General features: G+C 37.1%; 1 protein-coding gene and 1 pseudogene across 1 annotated transcript; one reads left to right on the top strand and one right to left on the bottom strand.

Moving 5' to 3' along the window:
* Positions 1-675: 675 nt before the first annotated feature.
* On the bottom strand, positions 676-1,101 carry LOC116133546 (secreted RxLR effector protein 161-like). Its single transcript, XM_031419234.1, has one exon. The coding sequence runs from the start codon at positions 1,099-1,101 to the stop codon at positions 676-678; it is 426 nt and encodes a 141-aa protein (XP_031275094.1).
* A 4,285-nt stretch (positions 1,102-5,386) lies between these two features.
* On the top strand, positions 5,387-15,066 carry LOC116133544 (annotated as a pseudogene).
* Positions 15,067-22,743: the final 7,677 nt, after the last annotated feature.

Raw genomic sequence — 22,743 nt, 5'->3', positions numbered from 1 at the left:
AGAACTGCAATCTTCACCCTAGGAGAAACTCTATCTTGGTATCCCTAGCCCGAGAGTAAACAGACGCTCTATGAGTGATTTACAAAGAAATCCTCACTTGGTTACAGCAGATTTTACAGAGAAGTATATCAAAGAATCTTAGCTCTAACAATGGCTAAAGTCGAATACAGGAGAGAGAATAAGTGTTGTGTGATCTGTTGACCAAACCCAATTTTTAGACTGTTTTATATGGTTGGATGTGTGGCTTAATAATAGGCGTTGGATCAGCTTTATAATCAATGGCTCGGATCTTGGATGGTTGAATAGTGCGGTACCATTTGGATAAGTGAATTAGCTAAAGCACAAGACGTCACCGTTTCTGGCTTCATCATCAACAATCTCCACCTTTAAGTCAGAACTTGCTAAGGAATTTCTTCCAGGTGTGTAGAGAACCTTCCATCAATATGCTTCTTAGCTCTACAAGGCTCTTTATGTTATATTCAACAAATCCAAGCAGTGCTTAAATTTTGTGGTTGTCACTACTTTGGTGCCCATATTAGCAAGGTCGTCTTCTATCGGAATCTTCTTGAGTTTAATCAATCCTTTTGTGATCAGGTCCTTCGCAAAATGAAATCTGACATCCTCATGTTTTGTTCTCTCATGGTAGATAGGGTTCTTGCTCAAATGGATGGCACTCTAGCTATCTGAATACACAATTGTCATGCTGTCTACTAACTTGGCTTCCTTCAAGATTCCTTGGAGCCATAGCGCCTCTTTGAAGATATTAGTCACTGCCACATATTCAGCTTCTGTTGTGGACAGTGCTACAAGTTGCTGCAATTGAGACTTCCAACTAACACAATTTTCCGTAAGGGTAAAATAGTAGGATGTTGTAGACTTCCTTGTGTCCCTGTCACCTGCAAAATTAGAGTCTACAAATCCCACCAGATCAAGTGAATTATTTCCTTTTGAATAGTTTAAGCCAACATGTAGTGAACTATTTATATATCTCAACAACCATTTCAAAGCAGCCCAATGTTCACTACCAGGATTTGACATAAATCGACTAAGTAAAGAGATTGCAAATGATAAATCAGGTCTAGTGCTAATCATGGCATACATTATAGACCCTATAACATTAGAATATGATACATTTTCCATCCTAATTATCTCAATATCAGTCTTGGGGCATTGTAATTTGCTTAAGATGAAATGGTTTGCTAAAGGCATGCTCACGGTTTAGCATCAGCCATTTCATACTTCATGACCAAGTTTTTCAGGTATAACAATTGGTGAATTCTTAATTCATGGCTACTTCTATTTCTATCTATTGTCATTCCTAGAATTTTCTTAGCACTCCCTAGATCTTTCATATCAAATTCAGAATTCAGCTTTAATTTCAATTCTCTAATCTTGGATTTAGACTTACTAATTAGGAGCATGTCATCAACATATAAAAGCAAGTAAATAGGCATATCATCAGTGGAAGCAAAGTAAAAACAGCTATCATATTTACTCCTAGAGAAACCAATGCTCAATATAAAGGTGTCAAACCTTTTATACCATTGCATAGGTGATTGTTTAAGGCCATATAGTGATTTATGCAACGTACAAACATGATTGGGTAGGTTATTATAAATGAATCCCATAGGTTGTGTTATATAAATTTTCTCCTCTAACTCACCATGTAAGAATGCAGTTTTGAAATCTCATCGCTCTACTTCTAAGTCATGGTGAGCTACTATAGAAAGCATTAGCTTAATCGTTTTAAATTAAACAACTGGTGAAAAAATCTCATTAAAGTCTATACCTGCCCTCTGTGTATAGCCCTTAGCCACCAAACGAGCCTTATACCTAGGGGGATTAGTAAGAGACATACCTTCTTTGAGTTTAAATAGCCATTTGCATTCCACAAGTTTATGTTGTTTAGGTTTAGGGACCAAAGACCATGTGCCATTAATGGAGATCGAGGTGCTGACCAAGTTGATGTTCCCAAATATTCTTAAGATCCTTTGCCAGGAATTGGTGGTCCAATGACTAGGGCAAAGACCAAGAGGATGAAAGAGGCTTTGCAAGGCTTGATCATGGAAGTGCAATACAAAGAGGCTGTACTAGAAGACTCTAAGACTAAATTCGAAGATTTCAAAGCTTCACCAAGGATGGTCTATTATCTTTTTATGCAAGGGGTAGATTCGGAAGATCAAGTTGGATGCAAGGATTAATTTAGGAATTAATTTTCATTTATTTAATCGTAGGCTTTTTATGTTTTAATTATCATTAGATTCTTTGGTCCTTTATTTATTTAAGGTTTATTTAGGCCCAATTCGCTTGTACTTAGGCCCAACCCTTTTTTCAATTAGCTAGGGTTTTCTTTTACGGTTTGTTGCTTATAACAAAGGGCAGCCATGTTATTTTTGGGACAGATTATTATCAATTCAAGTTTATTTCACAAAGCTATTTGCTTTGCCTTCTTGTGTTCTTGAATCTCGACTTATCAAAGAGAGTGATCAACCTTTGAGGCGTCTCAAGATTAGGGTTTAAGGACTTAGTTTCCTTAGGGTTCTAATTCGATCATCCTCAACACTTTTTTTTTTTTTTTTTTTTGGGAAAAGGTAAGTATTTTATAGAAGAGACAAAAAGTGTACAAAAGCGAGGGGCATACCCCAAGAGGATGACTGATAATTCTCAGTCAAAAAAAATACATGGGAAAACCCACAAAGCCACAAACGGCTTAAAAAGAGCACGCAGGCTCCCTAAAACACAAAACAAGAAGATGCCATAAATCACAGAGCCACAAATTGGCATAAAAGAGCACGCAAGCTCCTTGCAAAGCTAAACAGGAAGATGCCACATCGCACGGAGCTGGGTCGAGATCTCGTACTTAGGTGTTAAACCCAAAATCTTGGCTTGGACTAGATCACAAATAGCTAAAGTAGTATCTCTGCGAGAGCTACAGTGCTAATGAAACACTATTATTCCGTTCAAATCATAGGAAATAAATTGTGGCTGAGAGGACCAACCGGGAAAGAAGGTGTCTGAAGTCACCTTTGTGTCTAAGATGCAAGCTAATCCACTGGAGCAAAGGGAGCCAAGAGAGAGTAGGCCATGTAGTGAGCATCCTAGTAGTGACCTCCCACCAAACATAACTTGAGAATTCACAGCTGAAAAAAAAATGGTCATGGGTCTTTGTAGCTGAACTCACAAAACACACAGGGAGTACGTAATGACACCATGAGAGCTGAGCCGATCCATGGTGTGAAGCCGACCAAGAGAAGTAAGCCAGAGAATGAAAGAGTGGCGTGGAATATGCCATGGAAACCACAAGAGATGATGAATCGAGTTCACATCCTATTTGTCTCGCAACACATTCCAGGCTGAATCAATAGAGAAATGCCCAGATGGGTGGCCCTTCTACACAAGATGGTCAGGAAGACTCGCTGAAGGCTACATTGTAATGGAGTCCCAGATATGCTGAAGGTCGGCACTGCCTAAAGGAAAATCCCACAAACCATCTCGAATAATGTTTGAAACCTGAGCATCCCATGGCAAACCAGTGGAAGTCAAAGTTCTAAAAGGGAGTAAGTCACACAAAGGTCCCTGCAGCAGCCAGTAATCTCGCCATAACATGGTGTCCCCACCATCACCGATACAAGTCACAATAAGACCCCGGCACCAAACCCCGCTAAGTAAAATCTTCCTCCAGGCCCATAAAGCCCTAGATATAACTTGAATATGCCAAAAAAACTGACCATGGAGGAGAACCAAACGGGCCCAAGAGGACCATACAGAAGACCTATCATTAAGTAGTCTCTACATGTGTTTAAGAATAGCTGCTCTATTCTAATCTTGGATCCTCTTAATCCCCAGCCTACCCTCTCTCAATGGATAGCAAACAGAAGACCATGCAACCTTGGCACCAAAAAGGGACAAAGAAGTACCCCTCCAAAGAAATGATGCCAAAATACTCTCAATCCGTCTAACAGTAGCTGCTGGCAAAAGAAACATTGATGACCAATATACCTGTATGGAGAATAGCACCGACTTGATCAGTTGTAGTCGACCTGCGTAGGTCAAGGATGTAGACGTCCATAGCCTAATCCGAGACAAAATTCGCTGTAATAGAGGCCTACAATCAGAACGTCGAAGCCAGGTAGAGATCAGAGGAACCCCTAGATATCTAACCTGTAACTAGCCCAACTGGAAACCCATGATAGACTGTAACCCAATCTGCTCCTCATCTGTAACCCCAGAAAGAAACAACTGACTCTTCTCTGCATTAGTCACCAACCCAGAAACCTTGGCAAAATAATCCAAGGCCGATTTGATCAAGCTAATAGAGGAAGCATCTGCTCGAAAAAATACCATCAAATCATCCACAAAACACAAATGAGTAATAGATGCCTGCCTACACCTCCAATGATAATGAAAACTAGGGCTGTGAGAGGTATCATCCTCAACACGTTCCTAGCAAATCAACTTGTTCCCATTCCATTGAGTTCGAGGGTTCCTAGGGTAATTCGCCTAAAGGGTCTTCATCATTTGGTATCATAGCTTTGGTTGCTGGAAACAGGTTATTTATCTCCAACACTCTTTGTTTTCGTTCTTGATTCGAAGAAAAAAAAAATTTGAATTCATCCTTTCATAGTTCTTCTGCGTTTTCTTTGGATTTCGTTTCGTAGTTGTCTTTGGATTTTGTTTCGTAGTTCTCTTTGAATTCTTCCTTTCTTTTTAATTTTTCTTGTGCTTTATTTTTCTGTGTTCAATCCATCTTTGTTCTTCAAAAAAAAAAAAAAAAAAAAAAAGAACAAAGTGGCAATTTCGAGTTTTTAAGTTTCCCATTCTTGTTCTCTTTGCTAAGTATCCTATTTTTGTTTAATTAAGTTTCCAATTCTTGTTTTCTTGCTTGAGTTTCTTATTCTTATTGAATTAGTTTCCTTTATTCTGTTCTAGTTTCCCTTTATTTTTGTTCTAGTGATTGTTTCAAGTATATACAAGGTTGTTTTGTGTATTTTGCCTTCTTAATCAATTAGCATCAATTCTAGTGATTTCTTTCACATGTCTTTTGCTTCCTTTTAGAGTTTTCTTATTTTTCTTGGTTCTTTAGAGTCATCTTGGGTCTTTCTTTCTGTTCACCGTTTGTCTCAACTAAGTTTTTAAAGTTCTAATTTTTGAGATTGTCACCATCTAACCGATTGCTTCTTGAGATTTGTTGAATTCTTTGATTTTGTTAAGAACATAAATGGGGCTGGCTTGGCTTTGAGTGGTAAAAGGCAAGATAGATCATCATCAAGAAAAAGCCAAAATTGTGTGAAACACGAGTGATAACAATCTGATTTGAGTGCAAACACGTGAGGGAGTGTGTGAGGAACAACACCTTTTATTTTATTTTATTTTATAGGTCGAAACCATGAGTAAGGAAGGAGGAGAACCACAAGAGGTCGACATGAAATTCTTCATCAAGGCTGTTAATGACCAATTTAAATTGATGAATGTGAGATTGAATGATTTGGAGTCCTTTTTTGATTCTAAATCACATAGAAGACATGAGTTCAACAAAGAAGACAAAGCTGATTCCGAAGTGGAGAGAACAAGTTATAAACGGGACAAGAAGGTTGAATCCAAAGGAGATAACAATATAGGCAGTATAAAGATGGCAATTCTGACTTTTCAAGGAAAGAATGATCCTGAGCTATACTTGGAGTGGGAAAGAAAGGTTGAGCACGTATTTGATTGTCATAATTACTCTGAGGAGAAGAAAGTAAAGCTAGCAGTCGTAGAGTTTACAGATTATGCAGGTATATGGTGGGATCAATTGGTGATCAATAGGCGCATGAATGGTGAGAGGCCTATTCGGTCATGGGAAGAGATGAAGTTGGTAAGGCGCAAGAGATTTATACCTAGCCATTACTATAAAGATTTGTATAGGAAGTTGCAAGGGCTGGTTCAAGGTTCCATGAGTGTAGAGGATTATTATAAGGAGATTGAAATCGCCATGATTAGAGCAAACATAGAGGAAGACAGAGAAGCAACAATGGCTAGATTCATTGTTGGATTGAACAAGGAGATTGTTGACGTCGTTGAGTTGCAACATTACATAGAGATAGAGGAGCTACTGCACAAAGCCGTTAAAGTGGAGAAGTAAATCAAGTCCAAGAGGTTCAGATATGGTTCATCCTCTAGCTCTCCGTGGAGATCAAATTGAAAGGACAACAAAGCTGTCTTTAGAACAAAAGAAGAAGCAAAGTCAAAGAATTCGGTTGCTGTTCCTAAGGTAAAACCAAAACTGAAACTCTTACTAAGTTACATGATATTAAGTGTTTTAGGTGCCAAGGATTCGGACATATTGCTTTCGAATGCCCAAACAAAAAGGTTATGGTTGTACGGGCAAATGGAGAAGTCAAAAGTACTAGCTCAAGTGACGATGAGATGCCACCATTGGAGGATTGTTCTGATGTTGAAGTGGAAGAACCTGTGCTTGGTGATTTACTTGTTACAAGGAGAGCCCTGAGTATATAGCCTAAGGATGAAGGACATGAGGAGCAACGTGAGCATATTTTTCACACAAGATGCCACGTGAAGGATAAGGTATGTACGTTGATTATTGATAGTGGGAGTTGTACTAATGATGCTAGGACTTTGTTGGTATAAAAGTTGAATTTGAAGTGGAAAAAGCATCCTAAATCGTACAAGCTACAATGGTTGAATGACTGTGGAGAAGTGAAGGTAAATAAGCAAGTTCGGGTTCCTTTTTCAATTCGCAAGTATGAGGATAAGGTTCTTTGTGATGTGGCACCGATGTATGCTGGTCATATATTGCTTGGCCGACCGTGGCAGTTTGACAGGAAGGTGTCGCATGATAGGTACAAAAATCGTTATTCTTTTGTAATAAACAACCGAAAAGTTGTATTAGCCCCTCTCAAACCTTTGCAAGCTTATGAGGACCAGATTAGAATAGCAAGAGAGTGCAAAATGAGAGAGAGACAAAAGTGTGAGCAAGAGGAAAATAGAAAGAGAGCAAGTGAGGTCGAGAGGAAAAATGGAGAGAAAAGTGAGCTAAAAGGAGAGAAAAATAAAAGAATGAGTGTACTTGCTGAAAAACATGAGGTTAAGAGTGTAATGATGGCGACGCAACAAGTACTTGTACTTATGTACAAGGATGTTTATTTTTCTACTAACGACCTTAACTCATCTTTGCCTATTGTTGTCCTGTCTTTATTGCAAGAATTTGAGGACCTATTTCCTAAGGAGATTCCCCATGGATTACCTCCTTTAAGAGGAATTGAGCATCAAATAGACTTCATACCTGGTTCCACCATACCAAATCGACCTGCTTGTAGAGCTAATCCCAAGAAAACGAAGGAGATACAAAGGCAAGTAGATGAGCTATTGCAAAAGGGATTAGTAAGGGAGAGTCTCAATCCATGTTCGGATCCTGTTCTCTTAGTCCCAAAGAAAGATGGAACATGGCGCATGTGTGTGGATTGCCCAACTATTAACAAGATAACGGTAAAGTATATACATCTTATCGCTAGATTAGATGATATGCTTGATGAATTGCATGGCTCTCAATTGTTTTCTAAAATTGATTTAAAGAATGACTGTTATCAAATTCGTATGAAAGAGGGAGATGAATGGAAAACTGCATTTAAAACTAAATATGGATTGTATGAGTGGTTAGTAATGCCTTTCGGTTTAACTAATGCACCTAGTACATTCATGAGGTTAATGAACCATGTCTTGCATGCTTTCGTAGGAAAATTTGTGGTAGTTTACTTTGATGATATTTTAGTTTATAGCAAAAATTTGGATGAACATGTGAAAAACTTGCATGCTATGTTTAGTGTGTTGAGAGAGCACCAATTGTATGCTAAATTTTAAGAAGTCCACGTTTTGCATGAAATCTGTTTTGTTTCTTGGATTTGTTATTAGTTCGCAGGGTATTAGTTTTGATGAAGAAAAGGTAAGGGCAATAAGGGACTGGCCTACACCTAAGAATGCAAACGAGGTGAGAAGTTTCCATGGTTTAGCAAGTTTTTATCGAAGGTTTGTTAAAGATTTTCGTTCTATTGCTACACCTTTGAATAAACTTATTAAAAAGAATGTTGTTTTTAAGTGGGATGATGTGCATGACTGGGCTTTCAAAACTTTGAAAGATAAGCTAACTAATGCACCTTTGTTGTGTTTACCTAACTTTGATAAAGCTTTTGAGATAGAATGTGATACATCCGAGATTGGAATAGGAGCTGTTTTGATGCAGGATTCCAAACCAATTGCTTATTTTAGTGAAAAGCTAAGTGGGGCAGCGTTGAATTATCCTACTTATGATAAGGAGCTTTATGCATTAGTGAGAACTCTTCAAACATGGCAGCATTACTTGTGGCCAAGGGAATTCATCATTCATTCCGATCATGAGAGCTTGAAGTTCTTGAAGACCCAAGGTAAGCTTAATAAAAGACATGCTAAGTGGTTGGAGTTCATAGACACGTTTCCTTATGTAATCAAATTCAAGCATGGGAAGGAAAACGTTGTGGCTGATGCATTGTCTAGGAGGTACGTATTACTTACTTCATTGCAAACTAAATTACTTGGTTTTGAATTGCTTAAGGATTTATATGCCAATGATTTTGATTTCAACCAAGTATGGAATGCATGTCATAAGTATGCGTTTGGTGATTTTTATAGGCATGAAGGATTTCTATTCAAGAAAGATAAATTATGTGTGCCTATTTGTTCTATTCGTGAGTTGCTTGCTAGGGAAAGTCATGGGGGAGGTTTGATGGGTCACTTAGGTGTTCTAAAAACTTTAGATATATTACGTGAGCATTTTTATTGGCCTAATATGAAGCATGATGTGCAATCTGTTTGTGATAAGTGCATTACATGTAGGCAAGCAAAATCTAAAGTTAGACCATATGGCTTGTATACCTCTTTACCTGTGCCTAATCAACCTTGGATTGATATATCTATAGATTTTATTTTAGGATTACCAAAGACTCAAAGTGGTAAGGATAGCATATTTGTGGAAATACCCCCAAACTTAAGATTTGCTCGTCCTCGAGCAAAAAGGAATAAAAACTCAAAGACAAAAAAGCAACAAACAACCCAAAAACACAAAACACAAAACAACAAAACTAAAAATGACCAAACAAAACTTAGACTCAAACTCAACACAAGAATTGCCTAGAATTTATGCAAGTCTCTAAGGTTGTTGAAAAATTATTACTAGAAAATGTTCAACACTCCAAGAAGTTATAAGTTGCATCGACTATCTTTCTCTATTAGCCCCCCGAGTAGGTGATCCCCACTTCAGTCTACGTTCCGACTTCCCGGATTATTTTATGCAGAAATGTAAAGTTTATCAAATGGTGGTAGACTTCATAAGCCTAAGTATGGAACTACTCTCCACTAATGTAGACTAGACATCACTAAGGATCAAAAGGTCTTTGCAAGCTTGTAACGTTAGGCTAGGGTAGTGGGCTCCAAGGAAAATGATAGGATAAACAAAGTAAGAGAACTCGGTTTTCCTCATGCAAACACTAAGAGCTACATCAATCTCCACTTTCTTTCTCAACCACTAATCAAAGTGTCAACCATTTTACAACTCTCAAACTTGTGCATTTCTTATTTTTGAGTTTGAATCGAACCAAAGAAATTTTTTTCTTCTTCATTTTTTTTTTTTTTTAATTAACAAATATTTACAACACCATTGAGGTCTCTTGCCCCTTCTTCGTGCCATTTTTGCAACCCCCAAACTTAAGATTTTGGTCCATCACTTATTCACACACCTCTCAAAGCTCTTTTGTGTCATACATTAGGTCCATAATTCTCCTAAAGGGTATGATAAAGTGTTTAGGGTATAGGGATTGGACAATTTTTTGGTTTGCAAGGAAAATAAGGCAATGATGATCTCATAAGGCTCAATGGGTGACTAGGGAAAGATCATCATGGGTCGGCTGGAAAGGCTCAAACGTTCCGAAAAATACCTAAATCGTTTCCTCAACAATGTCTAATCCTAGAATTTCGCCTCAGGCACATCTAACTAGGTTCTAGAGTTCACCAACATTATCAAACTTTACCTAACCACAAAAATGAATCTAAGCATGCCGAAATAAATGAAAATGGTGGTTGAACCACTCAACAAACTTCAATCAAAATTCAGTCAATAAACATAAACTTGAAGCAATGCTTAACATTTTCCAAAAATAATATCCCAACAATTCTAGTTTCATCATAGACTTATGCAATTCATCTAGGCAACAACAACACAACACACACTAAACATTTAACAATCAAAGAACTTAAAACAAAAAGAAACACACAAACAAACTAGACACACAAATTCTCAAAATTTCCCTACCCCCAAACTTAAAATGACATTGTCCCCAATGTCACATCATGCACATCCAAGGAATAGAAAAAACAAAAGTAAAGGTTACGAGATACTCCCCTGATTAATCTGTAAAGGCCGATTCTTGTGCTAAATCCTGGCATCCATTCCTTGGCTTCCTCATCATCATCATCTGTCAAACAATTGAAGGTCTATGGTGCCAAATGTGTTAGATACCCTCACCGATTAATATGAAAGAATTACATCCTAATCTCAACCTTATTGAACTAAACCTAAAATCTAAACAAAAACAAAAAAAGAGCTAAAAACCAAGAAATCAACATCAATTCCTACTTACAAAACATAAAGAAATAAAAAAAAAGAAAAGTGCTTCAGGCTTCAATCTTCTTCTACTTCTTCCCCTTCACACAACTCCCAAATTTGCTAAAAGCACTTCAACACAACAAACCCAACTTCCTCAACACTAAATTAAATCAAAATCAACAATTTCTACACTCCACAATCAACTCAATCCTCAAGTTCTCAACCAACATCCACAATCAACAAATTCAAACAATTTTTCAACAGAAACAAATCCACAATTGAAAGTGAACAAATAAATTGCATAAAAACTCTTAACCTTACCAAGTCCAAGCTTTCCAACCTTCAATTGCTCCAATTTCATTGAAAATCACAAAGAAAGCTCCAAATTTTCAAAACCTAGGGGTTGCTAAAAATTTCTTCAAAATGGGTTAAACTGGGGCAATTGAGAGGTGCATGATTGTTTAAAGAGGTAAGCGAGTGGAATGGTGCAAGAATTTTGAGGGAAAAAGGTGAGAAATTGAAGAAGAGACAGAGAAATTCTTTGGAGGCTAGGGTTTGAAATCACAAAAATGGAGAGAATGAAGGTGGGTTAAAAAAAATTCTCAAGTTTTGCCGCGGCAAAGTTCTTCGTTCAACATAAATTAAAACCTAGGTTTTGCCGCGGTGAAGACAAATTCTTCGCCGAGGCGAAAAAATACAGAAGTTGTATCATTTTTTAGGTTACTTCGCCCCGGCGAAGTCTAGGACTTTTCAACTTCATTTTCATACGACGTGCTTCACCACGGCAAAGAATACTTCTTCGCCCTGACGAAGTCTAGAGCATTTTCTTTCCTTTTCCTTAGCTTCAAACTTCACCTCCCAAGAAGTGCTTGTTTATAGTCAAAAGCTCGACTTTCCCATGGTCCTTCATCAATCTGAATCCTTGTGGGGTGCTTCACTTCCCATTGCCACCTCTTGGTTTTTCCTTTGGAATTTCGGACATTATTATAAGCATCTTTTCGGAACTTCAAGTTCGTAAATGCGTACTTGAGATGAGATGGTGATTGGTTGAGTCCAATGTTTGGAGTCTCTTCCAACACCAATTTTGACTTGTGCGCATTTACACCAAATTCCTCAAATTGTTCCTTGTGAAGTGAGTTGCTTGGTTGAAATTCCCCTAAGTATCTTGCACACCATTTTGCTTTGAGATTTTCCTCTTCATTAGTCTTGTCTTCATGTTCTTCCAACTTTTCTTTATTGTGAGGTTGCTCCAACATTATACCTCTCCTCAATGTTATGACATTTAATTGTTCTTCAGGATTTGTGACTTTTGTGCTCGGCAAAGAACCTTGAGATCTCTCTGTCAATTGTTCAACCAATTGCCCCACTTGAACCTCCAAATTTCGAATGGAGACTCCTTGATTTCTGAAGTTTGAGCATGTCTCATTCATAAAACTTGTGGTTTCTTGCATAAACTATTCGAACATATCTTACAATTTTGACACTCTTTGCTCACATGGTTGATGATTCACCATTGGTTGATGGTTTGGCACTGTCCTTTGATTTGATTGACTGCTTTGATTGCTCCAGGACAAATTTGGGTGATTCTCCCAACCAAGATTGTAGGTATTGGCGAAGGGTCATTTTGCAGCCTTTGCGAACTAACCATGTAATTCACTTGCTCGGTTGTTGAGAAGACTAACTGGTTTCCATCTTGGTATTCCACACTCCCATGGATTCCTGCACAAAATTCAGAAGTTATAAAAGGTGAGTGAATAGAATTTACATTCATACCTCCCAATTGGCTTTCAAGTGATGCAATTTGTGCAGATAATATGGCGAACACATCGACTTCATGTAGACCCATTGTTCTTTTCGGCATTGCTCTCTCATTAGGTCTTTGGTAGTTATTGTTGACCATCAGCTCAAGCAATTCATAAGCATCTTCTGGGGTCTTGTTATTTAAGGCTCCGCCTGCTACCACATCTACCATCGTTTGAATATGTGATAGCAACCCATTGTAAAATGTTTGGATTTGTCTCCAAAACGGTAGACCATTATGTGGACAATTCCTTAACAACTCCGTGTACCTCTCTGAAGCTTCATATAGTGATTCATCGTTGCCTTGCACAAAAGAGGTAATGTCATTTCTCATACTTAATACTATACAATATTTACGATTAACTAGAAAAATGAAATAAAAGCTTCAATTTACCACTACACTAGATACTATCAATATTAATAATCAACTGTCCCCGACAACGGCGCCAAAAACTTGATGCGTGATTTCATAAACATGCAAATGTAGCAAGTATACTAGTCGCACAAAGTAATAAAGTGATGAGTGAGTATCGTTCCCACGAGGATAGTGTTACTAAATACCGATTTCTCTAATTTAAGTCTTAATTGAAGCAACAATAAATTGGATTGATAGAAAATTAACAAATTAAATAGAAATTAACAAAATAGAAATGAATGATAATGAAATTAAAACAAAACCCAACAACTTAACTACTTAAACAATGCTAAAAAAATGCTAGGGTGTTGATTTCACCTAGATATGCTAACCCAATTCATAGAATCTATTACCCAAGTTCTAATTCCTTAATTGAAAATCGAATTCCCTAAGTTGTAAAATATACCATCTCAGGCTACATTTCCCTACTTATCCCTATTAAGCTTCCACTCCCAACAAAATGAAGATTAATAGTTCAAAGTCTTTTAAGCTTTATGGAATTCTATCCAAATTTCATAGATCGCTAAACCTATCTCTAGCGTTTGCTTAATCTACGGTATTTATCCCAAGAGGCACAATCACAAATCACTTCTCAGTCTCATTGTGAACAACACACATTTAAATGGTGATCAAGCATCCAAAAGTCATTAAGCAAAGAGATAAACACTCAATCATGAAATTAAAACTCAAAGTAAATCAATTCATATAAATTTGAATCATTGTATCAAGATTACATCAAACCCTAGCTAAACAACTCAGTTCATACTTAAAAATGAAATAAAATTACAAAAACAAACTGAATCAAGATTTATCATTGAAAAACAAGCAAAAGATGGAGAAATCTTCTCTAATTTGAAGCCCAAATCTTCAATAATCTTCTCCTTCCATGAGTTGCCTCCCAAATGACAAACCAAGACCCTTTTCTCTTCTTTTTCACTCTAATTTATACCTCTCTCACTTAAGGGTCAAGCTCTAGCAAGCCAAAACGCGTCGTTTTATTTTTACATCTGATGTAGGTTTCACCGCGGCGAATATTTTCAGGCCAAATTTGAGCCTGATAGAGTCTGAATCTGGAAAAGTGTTAAACATATGAATTGTAGCCCTTTCAATTATATTTCTGGTAGTTCAAGAATCAGAAGAATAAAAGGTCTACAGCTCAAGTTATGGCAGAAATACTGAAGCACGTCTAAAGACGTTTTTCTTCAGTTCCCAGCGTACTTTTCACAATTTCAAGCCACGTTTTCACCCTTTTCCAGTAAGAATTAGGAAAAACCCAAAACATGAAAGTTATAGATCTTCTTCTTAGCTTTCCAAAGCTTCTAAATTCAGGTCATTCCGAGTTTCCAAACTCAAGTTACACAATTTACGCTCAAAACTGTCATTTATGCTAAAAATCATCGTTTAGGCCTGCAAAGACAAATTAATAGAATTAGGTAGCAATTATGGCCCAAATTATATGAAAAGTATCCTAAATCCTATCAAAATTCAATGCAAAATCATAGTGTAAAATATGATTATCAATTGTTGATAGGTTTAGTAAAATGGCTCATTTTATTGCATGTTCTAAAACCAATGACGTAACACATATTGCTGATTTGTTCTTTAAAGAAGTGGTTTGTTTGCATGGGTTGCCTAAGACAATTGTTAGTGATAGAGATGTTAAGTTCCTAAGTCATTTTTGGCGCACTTTATGGAATAAATTAGGAACCAAACTGTTATTTTCTACTATTGCACATCCTCAAACGGATGGTCAAACTGAAGTAGTTAATAGGACACTCACTACTTTGTTGCGTGCTATCATTCAAAAGAACTTAAAGCAGTGGGAGAAGTGTTTGCCACATATTGAGTTTGCATATAATAGGACTGTTCATTCCACTTCTTCATTTGCTCCTTTGAAATTGTTTATGGCTTTAATCCTTTAACACCTATGGATATTTTACCTTTGCCTATTAATGAGCATGCTAATCTTGATGGTAAGAAAAAGGAAAATTTTGTGAAAGATTTACATGCCAGAGTTCGGGCCAACGTTGAAAGGAAGAATGAGCAATATGCTAAGCAAGCCAATAAGGGGTGTTCGAAGGTTGTCTTCCAACCTGGAGATTGGGTTTGGGTGCACATGCGTAAGGAGAGGTTTCCCACACAAAGGAAATCAAAATTGCAGCCTTGAGGAGATGGACCTTTTCAAGTCTTGGAGCGGATCAATGATAATGCATATAGCTAGATTTGCCAATCGACTATGGTAATGTTAGTGCAACTTTTAATGTTGCTGATTTATCTTTGTTTGATGTAGGTGATTCGAGGACAAATCCTTTCGAAAAGGAGGGGAATAATGGAGATCGAGGTGCTGACCAAGTTGATGTTCCCAAATATTCTCAAGATCCTTTGCAAAGAATTGGCGATCCAATGATTAGGGCAAAGACAAAGAGTATGAAAGAGGCTTTGCAAGGCTTGATCATAGAAGTGCAATACAAAGAGGCTATACTAAAATACTCTAAGACTAAATTTGAAGATTTCAAAGCTTCACCAAGAATGGTCTATTAACTTTTTATGCAAGGAGTAGATTCGGAAGATCAAGTTGGATGCAAGGATTAATTTAGGAATTAATTTTTGTTTATTTAATCGTGGGCTTTTTTTGTTTTAATTATCATTAGATTCTTTAGTCTTTTATTTATTTAAGGTTTATTTAGGTCCAATTCACTTGTACTTAGGCCCAACCCATTTTTCAATTAGCTAGGGTTTTCTTTTACGGTTTGTTGCTTATAAAAAAGGGTGGCCATGTTATTTTTGGGACAGATTATTATCAATTGAAGTTTATTTCAAAAAGCTATTTGCTTTGCCTTCTTATGTTCTTGATTAAATGCTTGAATCTCGACTTATCAAAGGGAGTGATCAACCTTTGGGGCGTCTCAAGATTAGGGTTTAAGGACTTAGTTTCCTTAGGGTTCTAATTCGATCATCCTCAACACGTTCCTAGCAAACCAACTTATTCCTATTCCATTGAGTTCGAGGGTTCCTAGAGTAATTCGCCTAGAGGGTCTTCATCAACCATTTACCTTTAGGGATTGCATCTCCTCCTCTATTGCTGATTTCCATTTCTCTTTCTCTTTGGATCTTATGGCCTCATCATATGTTTCTGAATCAGATCTCTAGACTTCTGTACCTGCAAGCAAAGTTGTGTAGGTTAAGTCTACATATGAAAACCTAGCAGGGGTTCTAATTTCCCTTCTAGATCTGTCTTTTGCTAGTTGGTAATGGGATAGATCTTCTTGTTGAGGCTCTTCTACATCTTCAGCTTGTACATGGTCATGTGAAGTGATTTCTGCTTCTGGTTCAGGTTCTAAACCCTGGTGAGATGGTTCAGTTTGCTGTGGTGTTGGCTCCACCTCAATTGGAGTAACATCAAGTTGATTTTGACTAAGGACATTGTCATTTGGATCAGTTCTAGCCCTATTATTAGACTTACATGGAAAAACATTCTCGTTAAACACTACATCTCTACTAATAATGACATTAACCCCTAGTGTATCTCTATCCTACAGCCTATAACCCTTGGTCCCTTCTTGGTATCCTAGGAATACACACCTTATAGACCTAGGTTCTAACTTCCCATCACTAGTGTGTGCATAAGCTGCACACCCAAATACCCTTAGATGACTTAGGCTTAGTTCTCTCCCTGACCACTTCGATTCTGGGCATTTAAACTCTATAGCAATTGAAGGGCTTATGTTTATTAGGTATGCTGTAGTTGTTAGGGCTTCTCCCCATAAGGATTTAGGCAGTCCAGATGTAAACATGAGACATCTCACCTTTTCCAAGAGGGTTCTATTCATCCTCTCAGCAACTCCATTTTGTTGAGGGGTTCTCCTTACAGTCCTATGTCATAGGATTCCCTAGTCACTACAGAACTTATCAAATTCTACATTACAAAATTCCAACCCATTGTCTGTTCTAAGAGCCTTGACCTTCCTATCAATTTGGTTTTCCACTAACAATTTCCAGCTTTTGAATTTAGTTAGGGCCTCATCTTTTGATTTTAGAAGGTATACCCAGACTTTTCTACTAAAATCATCCACTATGGAGAGAAAGTAGCTATTTCCTCCATGGGACCTAACCTATTCAAGTCCCCATAAGCCAGCATGAAGGTAATCTAGGCAGTTTGTAGCTAGGTGAACCCCTTTTGTGAAACTGCCCCTGTGTTGCTTACCTAACACACATGTTTCACAAAAGTCCAAAGGTGTTATATTGTCTCTACCAAATAGTCCCAGTTGACCTAAGATGTTTAGGCCTTTTTGACTCATGTGTCCTAACCTCATATGCCATTTTTGTGTCACACTTAATTCTGATGAAATTAGTTTACTATTGTTCCTATCACAGTAATAGTTCCCACACAAAATATACAAACCATTTCTTTTTAGACCTCTCAGCACTATGTTGTTATTCCTATATACATTGATGCAAACATTTTCTGCCTTATAACAACAGCCAGCTTCATCTAAAGTTCCTAAGGATATTAGGTTTCTTTTTAGTTCAGGAATGAACCTAACCTTAGACAGCATTATCAGTTTACCATCTTCCAATTTTAAGGTTATGTTACCTATTCCTCTAACCTTACAAGCATTTTTGTTCCCCATAAAGACAGTCTCATGCTCGTCATCTCTAAACTCTTGAAACCACTCCTTATTTGGGCTCATATGGAAGGAACAACCTAAATCTATGACCCACTCTTGGATCAGGTCTGACTTAGACACTGTGAGGACATCTGAGACAACAATGCTATCACTAGTGGAAGCTACATTACTCTTAGTGTTTCCCTGTTTTTGCTTCTTAATCCACTCGAAACAATTTTTCTTTAAATGTCCAGTCTTATTGTAGTGAAAACACTTTCTAGTCTCCCCTCTTGTGTTACCAGAACCCTTCCCCTTTTTCTTATTCTTTGGGCCATTACTACGATGCATACCATTTACAGATTGACCTAAGTCTGATCTACCCTTTACAAACAAATTATTTCCATTTCTCTTTTGGGCCTTTAATTCTAACTCCGTAGCCTTTAATCCAGCAATTATCAGGTCAAGACTAGGCATAGTACTAGTATATTGAAGTGCATTTTTGACAACTTGGTACTCATCAGTTAAGGAATTAAGCAGGATCATAGCAAAGCTAGTGTCCCCTAATTCTTGGTCTGTTCCTTTTAGAATCAAAGTCATCTTCAAAAATTCGTCCAGATTATCTTCTAAAGACTTAGAGTTATCCATTTTGTAAGAAAACAATGCACCCTTTAAGAAAACTAAGTTTGGAGCAGACTGTAATGAATAAAGTGTTTCGAGTTTACCCCACAAGGTGAGAGGTGTATCCATGCCATCTACCTTCCTCAGCACGTTGTCAAACAGGTTCATCACGATAAGGTTGTGCGCTTCCTCATCAACTTCAACCTTTTTCTTCAATTTTTCTTCTGCCCACTTGGTAACATCCTTTTGCAAAGCAATCGCAACTTTGTTATGGGATAGCAATGCTTTCATCTTCTTTTTCCAACTACTGAAGTCGATTTTCCCATGATATTGGGAAATCTCCATTTGTGTGGTACTCATGGTGTAGTGTTTGGGACTTGATAAGGTATTTGAATGGAATACGGACCCTAGATTATCTAGGAATAGACAGATTAAAGAATCCCCCAAAAAATAGATTTCGACGAAATCTTGACTTAAATTCAAGATCTAACTATCCTTAAGTACTAAGGAACACAAAGGTCAAGAAACCCCCAATTTTCTACGAACCCTAGATTCCAAGAAAATCAATTTGATCGACACGAAACCTTAGAAATTAAGGCTCTGATACTACTGTTACGATTCTTTAATCAGAAATCTGCTTTAAATCTAATCAATCAAACACAAAGATCAAACCAAGCAACCACAAAGAAATCAGACACATAATATACCGTGGTTCACCTATTCAAGAATGAATCGGGTACGTTCACGTTGAGCTCCACAATTGATGGGGCTCTCTGCACTAATTGATTCCATAGATCCAATTACAAACACAATCAAGATTCACTCACTCCTTACTTCACTCAAACTCTCTTAGTAAATCCAAACAGAACTGCAATCTTCACCCTAGGAGAAACTCTATCTTGGTATCCCTAGCCCAAGAGTAAACAGACCCTCTATGAGTGATTTACAAAGAAATCCTCACCTAATTACAGCAGATTTTACTGAAAAGTATAGCAAAGAATCTTAGCTCTAACAATGGCTAAAGTCGAATACAGGAGAGAGAATAAGTGTTGTGTGATCTGTTGACCAAACCCAATTTTTAGACTGTTTTATATGGCTGGATGTGTGGCTTAATAATAGGCGTTGGATCAGCTTTATAATCAATGGCTCAGATCTTGGATGGTTGAATAATGCGGTACCGTTTGGATAAGTGAATTAGCTGAAGCACAAGACGTCACCGTTTCTGGCTTCATCATCAACACTGCGATTAAGGCATTTGCATTTGTAAGGGAACAATCTCCAGGGACAGATTCGTTCGAGTTTTGCCAAGTCTTCAATTCAAACGCTTTGTTTGGACAGCCAAAACAGTAACTCCAAGCTCAAAGGATCAATTGCAGTGTTAAAAAACATGATTTCTTTGACTCAGGTTTCGGTTCATTTTAATCTTTTCACTGGTCCTTTCCAGATTTATCCAGGCATAGTGATTTGGAACTATGAGCTTGAGAGATAATCAGTTAACGGGTATTATTCCTTCGTCTTTGTTTAGCCTTCCTAACCTCACTACTGTTTTTGTGGCTAATAATTTGCTTCAAGGTCCAACTCCAGGATTTGATAATTCTAAAATAGGAGTTTATGATTTAGCATCGGGATCCTATCATACCTATCAAGTGTGGTATTTATGCTTGGGGGTTCTCCCATCTATCAAGCTAGTTTTTTGGGTTGGACTCTCTCTTGGGCTTGAATTCTAACAGTATATGGTCTAACAATTTTTGCATACCTGAGTTTGGTGTTGCTTGTAACAGTCGGGTTAATATTTCGTAGACAATTGCCGAGTCTGTGCGTTACCCAGTGGTGTTGCACAAAGCTGGATAGGAAATAATCCTTGTAATGCCTCTCTGAAATGGAAAGGGATCACATGTGATGGTAAAGGCAACATTGTGATCATTAATTTCTTCGACTTGGAGCTTCAAGGTACAATTTCTTCTAATTTCTCTATGCTTACATCGCTGAAAATGTTGATACTGTCGCGCAATGCGCTTACGGGTACTCTACCAAATGAGCTTACAACTCAACCTGATCTTGTTAAATTGGATGTGTCGCATGATCATCTTTACGGTAAAGTGCCAAAGTTCAGAAAAAATGTTGCAGTTAACTAATGCAGCGGGTTAGCGGAAGCTTATAGAATTACACTCATCCTGATGTCGAGGTAGACTCAACTATCAGTTGACAAGGTGAAAACAAAGGAAATGGGCTAGATATCGTTCTAGAGACGTTGAATAAACACTCACACAGGGCAAATAATTCCACTCAAGAAAGAAGACAAGGGGATGACATGATCTCCCAATTCAACTTCATGTTTATCTTGAATTGCAACTTCATCTGAAATCTCTTGTACCATTTCAGCAGTTTCTTCTCAAATTGACCACGTGTTGTCACCTTGAATTTTTTGCGTGCTCACACTTTCTTCTTTAGGGGATGGTGTGGCGGGACCTTCTTGAGTGGGCAGAAATTTGCTCTTCCATGACAATAGATGAAGTAGGGTGGGCTAGAGCTTGACATCTCTCTTCCAGCTTCATTTCAACTTGTGTAGCTAGTCGAACAACTTCGCCTAATGTATGAGCAACATGTACATGAATTTGACCTCGTACTTCAGGACATTATCCAATCCAATCCAAAATCTTACAAAAAATATAATGTTGGATATCTACAAAAAACAGATCTCGTGCCTTGATCACAATCTCGGTACTGTTGAAACAACAAATCTGTGTACTTGAAGGAAATGAATCGGACTTTTATCAAATGCTTTATACGGTTGTAGAGGCCTTTTTCCAAACCTCTGTCTATCAGTCGGCAAGCATCCCCACCAGTAAAATGCATCATCCTTCAATAGAGGAACGACATACTTTACTTGTTTCTCCGTAGATGTCAAAATCTGCAAAGAATTGCTCAACTCTAACCATCCAATCAATCAACTTTTATGGATGAACATGCCCATTAAAATATGGAAGACAACAATATGCACATTTCCGTGGCTCATACTTGGAAGATATCATATCAATTAGCTCATAATTATTTTTCCTTTTTTTCACTTTTTTTTTTTTTTAACTCACAGTCTCTTTTTTTTCTCCTCACTCTCTTTTATTTTTATTTGTTTATTTATTTTGTCTCACTTTTTTTTTCTTTAATATAAATTACAAAAAAAAAAAAAAAAAGGACTAAAGTAAAAAAGGACAGAACAATAAAAAACTAAACAAACTAGATTGGAATGAAAAAAGCTAAACTATATGGACCTATAAATTCCACTCAGGAAAGAAGAAAAGAAATGAGAATTACAACCCTATTTATAATAAATTCTAAGTTATGTGATAAAGATAAAATCCTATAATATCCTAAGATAAATAAGGAAAATAATATAAAACCTAAACATTAATCTAATAATCATAAAGGTAACCATAAAATTAATCATAATCCTATTATCAAATTAATATAAGAAAACTTAAATGATATGGAAAAACAAAGTAATAGCACTCCTGCTGAAACACCTTTTATGACATTACCTGGGATACCTCCAATGGCGCATTTGATTCAGAGAATATTGGATTACTGAGAATGTTGTATCACTAGAAAGTTAAATTACTTTTAAGATTACTGAGAATCTTTAAGAAAATGTGTTTGGTTAGTTTGAATAAATTGGTGAATATGTTATATCAATATGTTTGGTTGGGAGGAATAAATTAGTGGATATGTTATATCAATATGTTTGGTTGGGAGGAATAAATTAGTGGATATGTTATTTAAATTACTAAATTGCCCCCTTTTTAAATATTAATATAATATTATTTTTATTATTGATTTTTGAATATATTTTTTTAACCCCCAACATTTCAGATTTAGCTAAGACACCCTAGCTTATATAAAACTTTAATTTATAACAAAATAACCCCCACCACCCCAAGCCACTGCCAACCACCATCGGCGCCACCGGAAAGTCGTCAAAGTCGCTAAAAATGGTCGAGAGTCACTGGGAGGCTCCGATATGGCCGTTTCTAGTTATATTGATGGCCAAAAATGGCCATATCAAAGTAGATCTGGTCGGAAATGGCCAGATCTATTTTGGCCATTTCCAACCAGATCGATGAATCTGACCGTTAACGGCTATATCTCACCCAGATCTGGCCGAAAATAGCCATGGTCTAGCCGTTAACGACCAGATCTACTTTATATGGCCCTTTTCGGCCATCAATATGGCAAAAAACGGCCATATCAAAGTTTCTCAGAGACTCTCGGTCATTTTTAGCGACTTTGGCGACTTTTCGGCAGCGATCAGTGGTGGTTGGCTTGCTGTCGGCGATGGTGGCTTGGTGGTAGTAGTGGTCTACAATTTGTTTTAAATATAAGGGCATTATTGTCCAAAAACTTAATCAAATAAGGGTAAAATTGTAATAGTGGATTAATGTAAATTGATTTTAAAACAAGGGCATTATTGTCCAAAATTGTTATTAATAACTGATAGAATTATAACAAAAATAAGATTACCTTAATAATTTTACAATACCTAAGAAAATGAAGGTAATCAGATTACCTCCAATATTACTAATAGTAACTACTATTGGTATTGGAAGATTATCAGAATCTTATATTACTTGACAATCAAACGTGATAATCAAATAATATAGGATGACTTAACCCAATAA

The sequence above is a fragment of the Pistacia vera genome, unplaced genomic scaffold (genome assembly GCF_008641045.1).
Source record: "Pistacia vera cultivar Batoury unplaced genomic scaffold, PisVer_v2 Contig270, whole genome shotgun sequence".
Classification (NCBI taxonomy): domain Eukaryota; kingdom Viridiplantae; phylum Streptophyta; class Magnoliopsida; order Sapindales; family Anacardiaceae; genus Pistacia; species Pistacia vera.
This window is presented reverse-complemented; position numbering and strand designations above follow the sequence as displayed.